This window comes from Nannospalax galili, unplaced genomic scaffold, assembly GCF_000622305.1.
Source record: "Nannospalax galili isolate Female #2095 unplaced genomic scaffold, S.galili_v1.0 scaffold867, whole genome shotgun sequence".
NCBI classification, from domain to species: Eukaryota; Metazoa; Chordata; class Mammalia; order Rodentia; family Spalacidae; genus Nannospalax; species Nannospalax galili.
Genome location: NW_008355797.1, coordinates 297,365 through 310,274, shown reverse-complemented (window position 1 = coordinate 310,274; position 12,910 = coordinate 297,365). Strand labels below are relative to the sequence as shown.

Below are 12,910 nucleotides of genomic sequence, written 5' to 3'. Positions count from 1 at the left end.
TTAATATAGTGGTTAAATCTCTTGCAAGAGCAATAAGACAAGAGAAGGAAATTAAAGGAGTAATAATTGGAAAAGAAGAGATCAAATTATTCCTTTTTGCAGAGAATGATATTATATCTAAGAGATGCCAAAAATTCCACCAGAAAACTCCTAGAAATGATGAACACTTTTAGTAAAGTGGCAGGTTACAAAATTAATCTACAACTGGGTGTGTTGGTGCATGCCTTTAATCCCAGGACTCAGGAGGCACAGGCAGGTGGATCTCTGTGAGTTCAATGCCAGCCTGGTCCACATAGTGAGCTCCAGGCCAGCTGGGGCTACAGGGAGACCCTACCTCAAAATAAAAGGCCCAAAAAATTAATCTACAGAAGTCTGTAGCTTTTCTATATACCAATAACAAGCAATCAGAGAGTATATATCTCGGCTGGAAAAAATCATTCTAAGATTCATATGGAAGCACAAAGACCTTGGATAGCCAAAGCAACCATGAGCACTAAGAGCAATGCCGGGGGGAATTACTATACCAGATTTTAAAGTATATTACAAAGGTATCGTCATAAAAACAACATACTACCGGCACAAAATAGACCCGCAGATCAATGGAACAAAATTGAAGACCCAAAAATGAGTACATGCCATTTCAGGCACCGGATATTTGACAAAGGGGCCAAGAACATTCACTGGAGGAAAGACAGCATGTTCAGAAAATGGTGCTGGCAAAACTGCGTCTCCACCTGTAGAAGAATGAAGCTAAACCAGATCTTTCACCTTGTACAAAAGTCAATTCCAAATAGATCAAAGATCTCAATGTGAAGCCTGGTACTCTGAAACTGTTTGAAGAAAACATCAGCAAAAACCTACAAGATATAGGTGTAGGAAAGGATTTTTCCAAACCGGACATCAATTGCTCAGGAAATAAGGTGAAGAATCAACAAATGGGACCTCACGAAACTAAAAAGCTTCTGCACATCAAAAGAAGCAACTAAAGAAGTGAAGAGAAAACCCACAGAGTGGGAGAAAATCTTCACCAGAGACGCATCTGACAGAGGGTTAACATCCAGAATATATAAAGAACTCAAAAAACAAAGAATCAAGAAAGGATGTAAACCAATTAAAAGATGGGCTAAGGAGCTGAACAGAGAGTTCTCAAAAGAAGAAGTAAAGATGTTTTTTTGGCTATGAAACATCTTAAAAGATGTTCAACATCACTAATAATCAGGGAAATGCAAATTAAAACCACTTTAAGATTTCATCTTACCCCCAGTCAGACTGGCTAATATCAAGAAAACAAATGATACCAAATGTAAGAGAGGATGTGGGGAAAGGGGAATACTCATCCACTGCTGGTGGGAATGCAAACTAGTTCAACCCCTATGGAAAGCAGTGTGGAGAACTCTTAAAACACTACAAATGAACCTACCATTTGACCCAGTTATACCACTCCTTGGCATATACCCAAAGAACTCATCGTAGTGCAGAGACACTTGTATATCCATGTTTGTTGCTGCTCTTTTCACAATAGATAAGAAATAGAAACAAGCTAAGGGCCCCTCAACTGATGAGTGGATAATGAAAATGAGATACATTTACACAATGGAGTTCTACTCACCAGTAAAGAAAGATGAAATCATGAAAATTACAGGTAAATGGATGGAAGTAGAAACTGTTATGCCAAGTGATGTAACACAGACTTAGAAAAATAAACCATGTATGTTCTCCCTCATATGTGGATCCTAGCACCAAATCCTTATAAGTGAGTATGTATCCAGACATAATTACAGGAACCAGGATAATGAAAAGGAACCAGGGAGGTAAAGGAAAAGAAATAACCTGAGAGAGAACAGTAGAAAACAGATGCTTCTTTTCCAATTATTATTCCTTTAATTTCCTTCTCTACTAAGGGAGATATGGATAAAAATGGGGTTATTTAAATGGGAGGGGGAAGGAGGGTTACACAAGGAACCTTGGGGATAAAGGGAAAGAAGGAGCTCAAGAGAGGTGGGACCATAGGAGAAGGGTATTATCAAGGGAGAAAGGGGGGAAATGGGGGCACTTTAAATGGGGGAAACCATGGTGGAAGGGTTAGCTAGTGAGAGAGATAAATAAAGCCTAGCTAGTTTTAAAAAACCAGAGAAACCATATTAGTCAAACAATCTACTGACAAATCTTACATACAACTAGTTCAAGGAACAAAATATATGTCTAGTCAAGGTTTATCTGAGAATGTTTGGTTTTTGTCCAAGCTTTATCTACATAGCTCATGGTAATTAAAAGTACCAGACTGGTGGACCTAACCTTCTTGGATGTTTAACAGCCACACTTTGAGACCTATACTAATCTGGTCAGAGGGACTTAAAGGACAGATTTTGCTCCTTGTCCTTCAAGGTCACTAAGTTCCAGGGGACTATGGAACATCCCTCAAAATGTCTTCTAACTGTGGTGAATCACCTGTCCTCTTGATCAAGGAGGCCACGGAGACCCCACCAGATGGACTTAAACCAGTGTCCAGTCTACAAAGAGGAGGGTCAACACGGAGGAAACATTTCCTCCATGCTTCCCAGTGAAGCCAGCCATAGTTCAGAGGGAACTTTGACTTATCTTCACATAAATGGAACTGGTAAAAAGGAAGAAGGGGCTCCTTCTAAGCCCATATTACCCCTGAGGAACAGATCCTCAAATGACCTTAAGAGTAAAAATAAAATGGTTTATTTGGGTCAACTGTATGGTCATAAACACCCAAAAGGAAAGTATAACCAAAGATTAAAGTGGTCAGTATATTTATTTGCGTCCATGTGTATAGCTAAAGGGTACATAAAAAGAAACAGTGCCAGACAGGAGAAACCTTCCTTTGAGTTGTTGGCCAGGGTGGTCCAAGAGACTCACAAAGTTACTCAGGCTATTGCCACAGCCCTTGATGTCTTCCCGGAACTTGAAGGTAAGACCCTACTGCCAAAGACAGAGCATACTGTCGAACACAAGATTTGGAGAAGTAGAGCTGCAACTGACCTGCAGCCACTTCCCCTGAAGGCTCGCTCTCATAGTTTTGGAGAGCACTATGAAGGTGCCAAGGGAAAACATCAGTGGATGATCCAACACCAGCTTCAAGACCAAATAACCACATCAGTGGCCAACACAACTCAAGTGTGGTACTGTAACATAACCTAATGCACATGGTCAGAATGATCATAGATCTTGCAGAAAACCCCCAAACTCTCACATCACTAGACTAATGTGATTTCTTCCTATGTGCAAAATATGTATCCTTATATTTACGGACAAATATCCCAGTCTCCACTCATCAAAGAAGCTCACTTTGCAGCAGTAAGAGACTAATACCAAGTACCACAACAGGTCACACATGGATGTTGTCTATGAATTGCCCAGGCCTAAGGGACCCATCTGCAATGCAACCTCTACATCTAAGGCTCATGGAACATAGAACAGGGATAAAGAAGAGGACACTAAGGATCAGTTCTCAATAACGAAGCTCCTCATCAGCGGAGGGCCAGGAACACAAAAGATCATAAATGGCCAAAGTGTAGAGATCTAGAGTCTGCTGAATCCTGGTCCTTGGACAGGACCCCTTTATTAAACTCCACCCACCCAAGGCTCAGGGACCATCTCAGAAGAGGGGGTGGAAAGATTGTAAGAGCCGGGGAGGAGGTGCAGGACCATATGGAAATAGAGTCCTACAAGCTCCTGGGAACCTGCTTATATGATTCTATGGCATAGGTGTCAGCATACACAGGCCCATGCAAACTCAGGCAGACTGTAACCTCAGCAGACCCCAATTTTATCTAAAGGAATGTTGTCAACTGAGTGCTACTAGATGAAGAAGAGATGATCTTCCTAAAACAAGGGACCCTAGATAGGCTGACTAGATTCGGTAGATGGACTTGCACTGGGGAATGGCTGGGGACACTGACAACACAGTGGACAGTAACAGGGATGACAAAGTATACGGGCTCCAGTGGGGGGGCTATGGGAAGGTGCCATTTGGGATGGGGGTATAAAGATGATTAAGGTTGTTTGGGATGTTCTCTATGAAATACACACACACACACAAATCAATAAAAATAGTTAAAAGAACAAAGATCTAAACTGTATTAATTACCTTTCTAATTGATGTGACAAAATTTCAGACAAAAGCAATTTAAGGAAGAATGGGTTTATTTTGGTTCACAGTTTGCGGGTTCAGCCCATCATGACAGGGAAGGCATGGTGTCAGGAGTGTGAGACAGAGGGTAGACTGTGCCAGTCAGTCCCACAGATCCCTGCCTGGGCTAAGTCAACTTGACACTATTACTAGAGGCAGCCATCTTACAAACAGGCAAGGTTTATTTAGTTCATAGTTTGGGAAGTTCAAGGTTTAAGATCTTCCTCATGTGAGATTGGTGGATGGCAGCATACCTTGCCAGGATTGCATGTAGGATCGAATGGTTACACCTCAAACTGGAGGAATGGAGTAGAGAGAGCGGGAAGGAAATGGAGAGCCTGGGGCCCTATGAGCTTGCTTCCAGGGATGCCTCAGTGACCTAAGGAGTTCCCATAAACCCCACCATTTAAATGTCCATAGAATTTCTCAATACTGTTACCCCGGGGCCTACACCTTTCTACAGGCCTTTGGGGGCTATGTCCCATAATGTGACAATATACTTACATTCAGTATCCAAACCACAGTACTGACCTTCATCCTACAGATATCAGGAAAGCTATACTTGTGAGGACAAGCATATTGTATATGTGGCCATGCTCTTCAGTGTCCTGAAGGGAATTTTACAATAAATTTCTTTCAAAAAATTAGTTTATATATAATTTTTATCTTACGTATATGAGTATATTGCCTGCAGGTGTATTAGTGAGTCCATGTAGTGAAATGCCTGTGGAGGTTAGAAGAGAGACTCAGATTCCCCTGGAACTGGAGTTAAGGATGGTTTGTAGCCACCATGTCAGTGTTGGGAATTGAACCCCAGTCTTCTGCAAGAGCAGCTGGTGCTCTTAAATGCTGAGCCGTCTCTCCAGCCCACAAATTTCTTTATAGAGAAATACTAGTGTGATGTTTGGAGGGGTAAGAGCAGGGAGGCAGCATGGAAGCAGTCTTAAAAATCCATCCATTTACGGTTACAGTAGAATTTTGCAGCAGTGTGTGTAGATCACATCAGTGCTGTCCTGTATGTCCTTCCACTCAGTTCAGAGTTAGTGTGTTCAGTGGTAAAATGATTCATGAAGTAAAACAAATGGATGTGTCCTTCTGTATAAGCAGCACTGGAGGGCATCTGGGGTCATGATTTGTGGTGCTTAGACAGATGCCTTCTCCAAGCCCCTCCACTAGTTTATACATTTCTTTTCAGTGATTATGTTGTTCTACCTGCACTGTCGTGTAAGTACCACACACTCCCTGATTGTGCAATTGTTATAGAGATTTAGGTCCTTATCAGGGATCTTTTGCGATGGAAACAAATGGAGACTTGAATCTTGCACTGCCAATATGTCACAATATGTCCCATAATGTGACAATCTACTTCCTAGTAATCTGATAAGTTGATTTATACCTTGTGCATAGACAAAATAAAGGACGAATGGGGAAAGGGGAACAGTAGAGAGGCCGAGAAATAAGAAGAAAAAAATCAGTAGTTGTGGAAACGGCCAGTGAAACCAAGAGGATTTTTCTAATGTACTAAGTGGGTCCCTTGGTTGGGCGTCATCTGCTCTACTGTGGAGGTTTCCTAACGTCCCTTTACTGGGGCCAGGGCGGTGGAGGAAGAGAAACTCATCTGCTTTGGCAGTGCAGAGGTGGCTGAATGTGAGAGCTCTCACGGTCACCTCTTCCCTCCATCACTTTTCCTCCTAGTGGGGCAGGAGAACTCGGACTAGAAGGTCAGTCTGGACTTCCTGGTCAGCATCCTCCTCAGAGCTGCCTTCACATCTTTGTTCTTCAGGCTGTAGATGAGGGGGTTTAGCAGCGGAGTCACCACACTATACTGCAAAGATAGCACTTGCTCCAGGGTTGAGCCAGATGCTGGAGTCATGTACCTTGAATAGAGTTACAGACAGGAAGAAAGTGAGCTCAGGACAGTGGTCACCATACTGCTGAAGTTATGATTCATCCCACTCCTGATAACCTGGCAAACAGCAATGATCAGAGCTGAGCAGACTCACTACATCTACAAATGAGTGTTCAGCGAGAAGCCAGTCATTTCTGCCTTCAAATGCCTCTGAGCACGAGAGAACTTGTATTAGTCACCTTTCTGCTGCTGTGATAGAAACACTGACCAAAACAACTTATAAAAAGAAGAGTTTATCTGAGCTTATGGTTCTGGGGGAATTCCAGTCCATCACGGCTGGGAGGCATGACAGCAGAGGTGGCTGGAGGAGCAGCGGAAGCTAAGCTCTACATCTTCCAGCAGGCACAGGAAACGAGAGCAACTGGAGGTCCAGCAAGGCTTAAGAATTCTCTAATCCCATTCCCAGTGACATGCTTCCTCCAGGATAGCCACATCTTCTAAAACCTCCCAAAACAGCGCCACCATCTGGGGACAAAATGTCCAAATACTTGGAGCCTATGGGGGACAATTTCATTCAAACCACCACAGAACTCATAGAAAAGTATAGGCGCTGCCCTGAGGGACAAAGTAGCTCTGCAGCTTTCTGAGGGCTGCAGGCTAGGATAGACCAATAAAGTAAGTTCAGGATCCCCACAGCACTCCACACTCTTCAAAACATCTCATCTGACAGTGATGATGATAACATTCCCTTCTCTATATCATTTCTCAGTATTCACAATCCAGACACACTATGATCTCATTTGTGATAACTTCTTGCAAAACTGTGAGTTTAGCTTACAAGGCTGCCATTGTCCCAATATTTATGGCTCCGGGAGTTAATTTCATAATCAAAGCATGTTATTCTTATAATGCTCAATGGAACATATGATTTTAGTTGCAGTTTTCTTTGGTTTGGAAAATAAGCCAAAATTTGTAAATAAGGAGACAAAAATATATGAAGCAGGGGCTGGAGAAATGACTGAGTGGTTAAGAACATTTGCTGCTCTTGCACAAGACTGAGGTTTGGTTCCCAGCATCCACATGGTGGCTAATAACCATCTGTAGCTACAGTTCCAGGGAATCTGATGCCCTCTTCTGGACTCCATAGCATTGCATGGATGTACTTACATATACACAGGCAAAACATTCATACACACACACACACATACACACACACAAATGTATGCAGCAAAATATAGATTTTTAAAATTACTGGGCATACCATTAAGTATCCCTTGTGTTATTTCCCAAAAGAAACATTATTATTTTTTCAATGATATTACCTTCATTGGAGTAAATATCACATATATCAAGAATGTTCCTTATAGATTCTGTTGTATTTGATTTAAAAAAGATATTCGGGGCTGGAGAGATGTCTCAGTGGTTAAGAGCACTTGTTGCTGTGTAGAGGACTGCAGTTTAGTTTTTAGCATCCATGTTAGTGGATCATAACCATCTGTAACACCAGCTTCAGGGGATTCAATACCTTCTTTTGGCCTCTGCAGGTTCCCACATACATGTGGCATACACACAAGTAAATAAAAAAATGAAATAAAATCTCTAAAGAAAACATTCATCTTACTATTATTTTTATCTATTTAATTTATCTTTCTCACATTTCTGGGAAATAAGCAAGAAAAATCTTATTATCTCTTTAATGTGGAACACTCAGATAAAGAAAGATGACGTTTGTCCCCAGGTAAGTTCCCCAAACCATTCCTTGTCTTCCTACCACCTAATTTCTCTTCAACTCACAGCATCTGAGAACAGCTCCGAGTGGTGTTCCAGTCCCTCCCTAGTTCACTAGCAGGGAGCACAGGCATCATTTTTCGTTTCCTGGTAAAGGGGGCTCATTGGTTAAAGATGACTATATCTGAGAAAAGCATGGTAGGAAAAAGCATGAAATTTGGTATAAGTGACTCCACAACTCCCTTGTTCTGAATTCTCTAAGAATTACATGGTTACTCTGAAAACTCAAGTTATTTTCCTGACAGTGAGGTTAATACTACTAACTCAGGGCATGTGATGCATACCAAAATTGAGCTTCACCATGTAAATAAGTTGATGTATAGTTAGTGCCCAACAAATACTTACAGCACAAACAAGCTTTGTTGGTGTCATTGTCTCATAGGAAAGATGTCACCTGTTTCAAGGATGTTGCTTTTTTTGTCTAGCATTGAGTACAATCTACTGAAGATGTTAATTTTCTCTTGAGAATTCCAGAGTTCTTAAACATTTAGTCTTTGTCCAAACTCATTTTCCAGAATATATAACAGAGCTTCAGAAAGAAAATGAATTCCTTTTTTTTTCCTTTTGGAGACAGGAGCTCACTGTGTTATCCAGATTGGCCTTAAATTTGTGACTTGACTCAGCTTGCCGGGTGCTGGGATTATAAGGCACAGCTATGCCCAGCTTAGAAAATGGACTTCCCTCTCTCCTTCCCTCCTTCCTTTTCTCCCTCCCTCCCTTCCTTTTTTCTTTTTTCTTTTCTTTTTTTAATAAACTAGAAACTAGCCCAGGGCAGAGCCAGACTGGAGTGTAAATTTATGAATTCCAGGCTGTTTTTTTTCCTACTACGTTGCACAGCCTTGCTCTGTAGACCAAGGGCAGTTAGGGGAGGAATACACAGCATTTACACTTAGGAACTATCATATGACATACCTGGAAACTCCTGAACCGTAAAAGATGGTGACCACAAGGAAATGAGAAGAGCACGTAGAGAAGATCTTGTTCCGACCTGTGGCCGAGTTGACGCCCAGGGCTGTGATGATGATCCAGCTGTAGGAACCCAGCAGTAGGACAAGAGAACCAAGGCCTATGATCACCATGGTGGTCAGGATGGAGGTGACAGAAGTGTAGGGGTCAGAACAAACCAACAAGAGCACGGGAGGAACCTCACAGGCAAAACTGTGGATGAGGTTTGGGCCACAGAAGTGCTGCTGAGCTAGGAGGAGGGTGTTAACCAGGCTTGTACTCACTCCTATGGTCCAGGACACACCCACCAGCTCAGCACACACCTTCCTGTTCATAGTAGCCGCATACAACAGTGGGTGGCACACAGCCTGGTACCGGTCATAGGCCATGGCAGAAAGGAGACAGGCTTCAGCGGCCCCAGAAAATATGACCAGAGAAATCTGAATGAAACACCCAAGGAAGGATATAGTCTTCCACTCAGAAAGAAGGTTCTCCAGCAGTTTAGGTACAATGACTGAGGAATAGAAAGCATCCAGGAAGGAGAGGTGTCTCAGGAGGAAGTACATGGGTGTGTCTAGGTGGGAATCAGTACTGGTCACCAGCAGTATCAGCAGGTTCCCCGCGAGGGTCAAAAGGTAAAGCACCAAAAACAAGACAAAGAGCAGTTCCCGGATCTGAGGGTTGCTGTCTAGTCCCAGGAGCACAAACTCAGTGACATTGCTAACTCCCATGGAACATTCAAGTATCCCTTCAGAGAGATGTGACCTCTAATGATTGCTCAGATGTGCTATGCACCTCAGGCATTTTTGAAGGGAACGTCTGGGTTGACTCTGGAGAGATTATATAGCGTAGATTATGTAGCCCTGCTGCGTCAGACCTTGTCAGCATTTCCTAGCTCAGAGCGTGTGATGCTGACCAAAGTGGGAGAAGTGGGCCGGGAAAGTGTTGAGGGTCAGACCTACAAAGAAAGGAAATGAGAAGCAGGATTACGATCCTGGAAAAGGAAAGGAAGGGAGCTGAGAACAGACTCCAGGACACTGAGAAGTGTTATTCTCTAGTTCCAAAGGGAGCTGAGCCCAACTCACAGGAATGACTGGCACAGTTTAAATCAATAAACATTTTGGCTGGCCGTCTGGCTGACAGAGGTGTTGTCATCCCTCATGGCAGGGCAAGACCTTTCTCTGTCCCTGTCAGTTTGTAAATTACTTGAATTTTTCATTTTAAAAAACAATCAAGCCCAATTTAATCCCAGCACTTGGGAGGCAGAGGCAGGCAGATCTTTGTGAGTTCGAGGCCAGCCTGGTCTACATAGTGAGTTCCAGGACAGCTGGGGCTACAGGGAGACCCTGTCTCAAAAAGACAAAAAAAAAATAAAACAATCAGGAGAGCCAATGAGATGACTCTGGGTAAAGATGCTTGTTGCCAAACCTGAAAACCTGAGTTCCTTTGCTGGGATCCACTTTGCAGAGAGACCTGACTCCTGCAAATTGTTCTCTGACCTCCACATGTATGCCCTGGTATACATACACTTTCCTCACACAAACTATATATTCACATGTGAAAAAAAAACAAACCAAAGGTTTCCAAAGTCCATCCCTCTTTAGAAATTCTAAAGATGGGGAAATGATCACCTTTGGGGGCCTCTGCTACCAAATAGGAATTCCTTCTCTACTTGAATGTGAATCCAAGAAGAAATGGCACACAGTTTCACAGAAGCCAGATGGGGAAGCCCTCAAAATGGAGGTGAGGGTTGTGGACACTGATGCCCATTCCAGGGTTCTGTGACTCTACAATGTCCTCTGTTTTCTCTGTAATCTCAGGATTTAGCCCAGGAGTCCACAAAGACCTGATATTCTCTGAATTGGTGCCAGTGGATTTGGATAAAGCTAAGCCAAGCTCAGACCAAGTTCTTTACATTATAGATATATTATATCCCTCCAAAGAGGAGGGATAAAGAGTGTTTGATAAAATGGCAGATAAAGGGATTAGTCTAGATCAGAGGAGGGTAGAGAGGCTGCCTCTTTTCCCTGCAAAGGATAATTCAGAAGGTTTATAAATAAAGATTTGATCTCTGCTCAAGACTTCTGCCCTCACAGGTCCACAGAGTGGGTAGTTTTAGGAGAAGATGGATTTGAATGGGATTTGTCTTTACCTGGCTGCCTCGGCACAAACCCGCTGCCCTTAGTGAAGGATGCTTCTAGTACATCCTTTCCAGCACTGCAGCAAAAGCCGCAGAATACAGGCAGGAGGCTTCTGAACAAGGAAGCATCTGCATCGTCTTTACATCAAAGGAGATTTTTTCCCCACCCTCTGCTTTACAAAATAACAATGGCCAGAGGGACTTGATGTCATCTCTAGACCTTGGAGGATGAAAGAAGTCCTTGGAGAGACTCTTAGGCAAGTCTGCTGTGATTCTGAATGAATTCTCCAGAGCCAACTCTTCTTAGTTTTATTTTGGTGTCAGTGGGTTATATCCTACAAAAGGGCCTTGAGGTGGCCAATAACCTTCTTTTAGTTCTCTTATTATTTTAAAAGATATATTTGAAAAAAATTAAGTTTCCTAAGTGTTGAAATTACAGGCATGTGCCACTATGCTTGACTCTGTTATTGTTTTTCTTTTATTTAATATGTTGTTTACTAACTTTTTGAGGATTTCACATAATGTATTTTGATCATACTCACTCTCCACTCCGCCCTCCAACTCCTCCTTTATCCACTTCTCCCCAGACTCTTCCAATGTCATGTTTTTTTTTTTTTTTGGTCTTTTTGAGACGGGGTCTCCCTGTAGCTCCAGCTGTCCTGTCATGTTTATTAAAAAAAATAACCTACCTGTTCAAATTTGTGCTGGGCATATACTCCTATTTGTGGGGCCATCTAGTGGAGCATGGTTGACGAACCCAGGGCCACACCCTTAAAGAAAACTGACTTTCCCTCTCCCAGTAACCACCAACTGTCAATAGCGCCTCAGTTATGGATGGAGGCTTGTATGCCCCTTCCCTCTCCATGCTAGAATGTTGGCTGACTTGGACTTTTGCTGGTCTTGTGCAGGCAACCACAGCTGCTGTGAATTATGAGTGCAGAGGTCCTGTTGTGTCCAGAAGTCTGTTTCAGTCTGGTTCTCCGTGACCTCTGGCTCTTATAGTCTTTCTGCTCTGTCTTCCTTAATGATCCGTGTGTGTGTGTGTGCGCGCGCGTGTATGTGTGTACATGTGTGTGTATGTGTGTGCGCACGTGCGTGTGTACGCGTGTGTGTATGTGTGTGTGTACGTGTGTGTATGCATGTATGTGTGTGTGTATGTGTGTATGTGTGTGTGCGCGTGTGTGTATGTGTGTGCGTGCGTGTATGTGTGTGTGTGTGTGTGTGTGTGTGTGTGTGTGTGATACAGATGTCCCATTTTCGACTCTGCACTCTACTGACACTTATTCTTCGTACTTTGACCAGTTGTGAGTTTTTGTGTTTGCCGCCGTCCACTGCACAAACTTCTCTGATGAGGTCGGAGAGCTGCACTCATCTATGGGTAGAGAAATATGAATTTAGAGGACAGTTTGATACTAAGTAATGACTTTTAAGCTTAGAAAAGATATCGGCATCCTTTACCCAAAGGGCTAGGGATCCAATTAGATTTTCTGCATCTACTGAGCTAGAATTCCCACCACTTACTATATAATATACATATTTCCTATTGATTTTCATTTTAATCTTACCAAGCATAAGTGTACACACTTCTCTGAGCCTTTTTTCTGTCCTATTGGTCTTTTTGTCTACCTCATTCCCTTTAACAATATAGCTTCATAATAACAATGACATTATGGCCGCCTAAGAGAGGAGGCAATTATCTTGCCACAGTTACTCCTGTTCTTTTAAAATGTTCAACTTTCCTATTCACTAATCTTAATATGCAATATGAATATTAGAGTAAGTTTATTTGGAGCCTTAAAGAGTTCAAACAGGAGTTCTATTGGTTTTTCATTGTAGGTTAAGTCAGTGAAAAAGCAGAATATTTATAGTGGTCAAACATTTCATCTGGAAATTTGAAGTGGCTCCCCATTAATTCAACTAAACTTCAGTGTCCTTCATGAAAATACGAGGTTTTTCCATCACAACCTATGTGTTCTATGATAATTTCATTTCTAAAAATGTAGTAACTTTTGTAAGCAGTATTTTATTCCTC

At 42.4% G+C, this 12,910-nt stretch overlaps 1 protein-coding gene across 1 annotated transcript; it reads right to left on the bottom strand.

Annotated features, from left to right (window-relative positions):
• Positions 1–5,870: 5,870 nt before the first annotated feature.
• LOC103750582 (olfactory receptor 8S1-like) lies at positions 5,871–9,469 on the bottom strand. The gene is made up of 2 exons (XM_008853690.1): positions 8,706–9,469; positions 5,871–6,033 (listed from the first exon to the last, which is right to left on the bottom strand). Exons 1-2 carry the CDS (start codon positions 9,467–9,469, stop codon positions 5,871–5,873), a joined length of 927 nt encoding a protein of 308 aa, XP_008851912.1.
• Positions 9,470–12,910: the final 3,441 nt, after the last annotated feature.

Bases quoted from the DNA above. Each gene is read 5' to 3' on its own strand.
- LOC103750582 (XM_008853690.1), bottom strand. From the start codon at position 9,469: ATGGGAGTTAGCAATGTCACTGAGTTTGTGCTCCTGGGACTAGACAGC. The intron at 6,034-8,705 runs GTATGTCATATG...ACTCTATTCAAG, and splicing joins TACGGTTCAGGAGTTTCCAG to GTACATGACTCCAGCATCTG.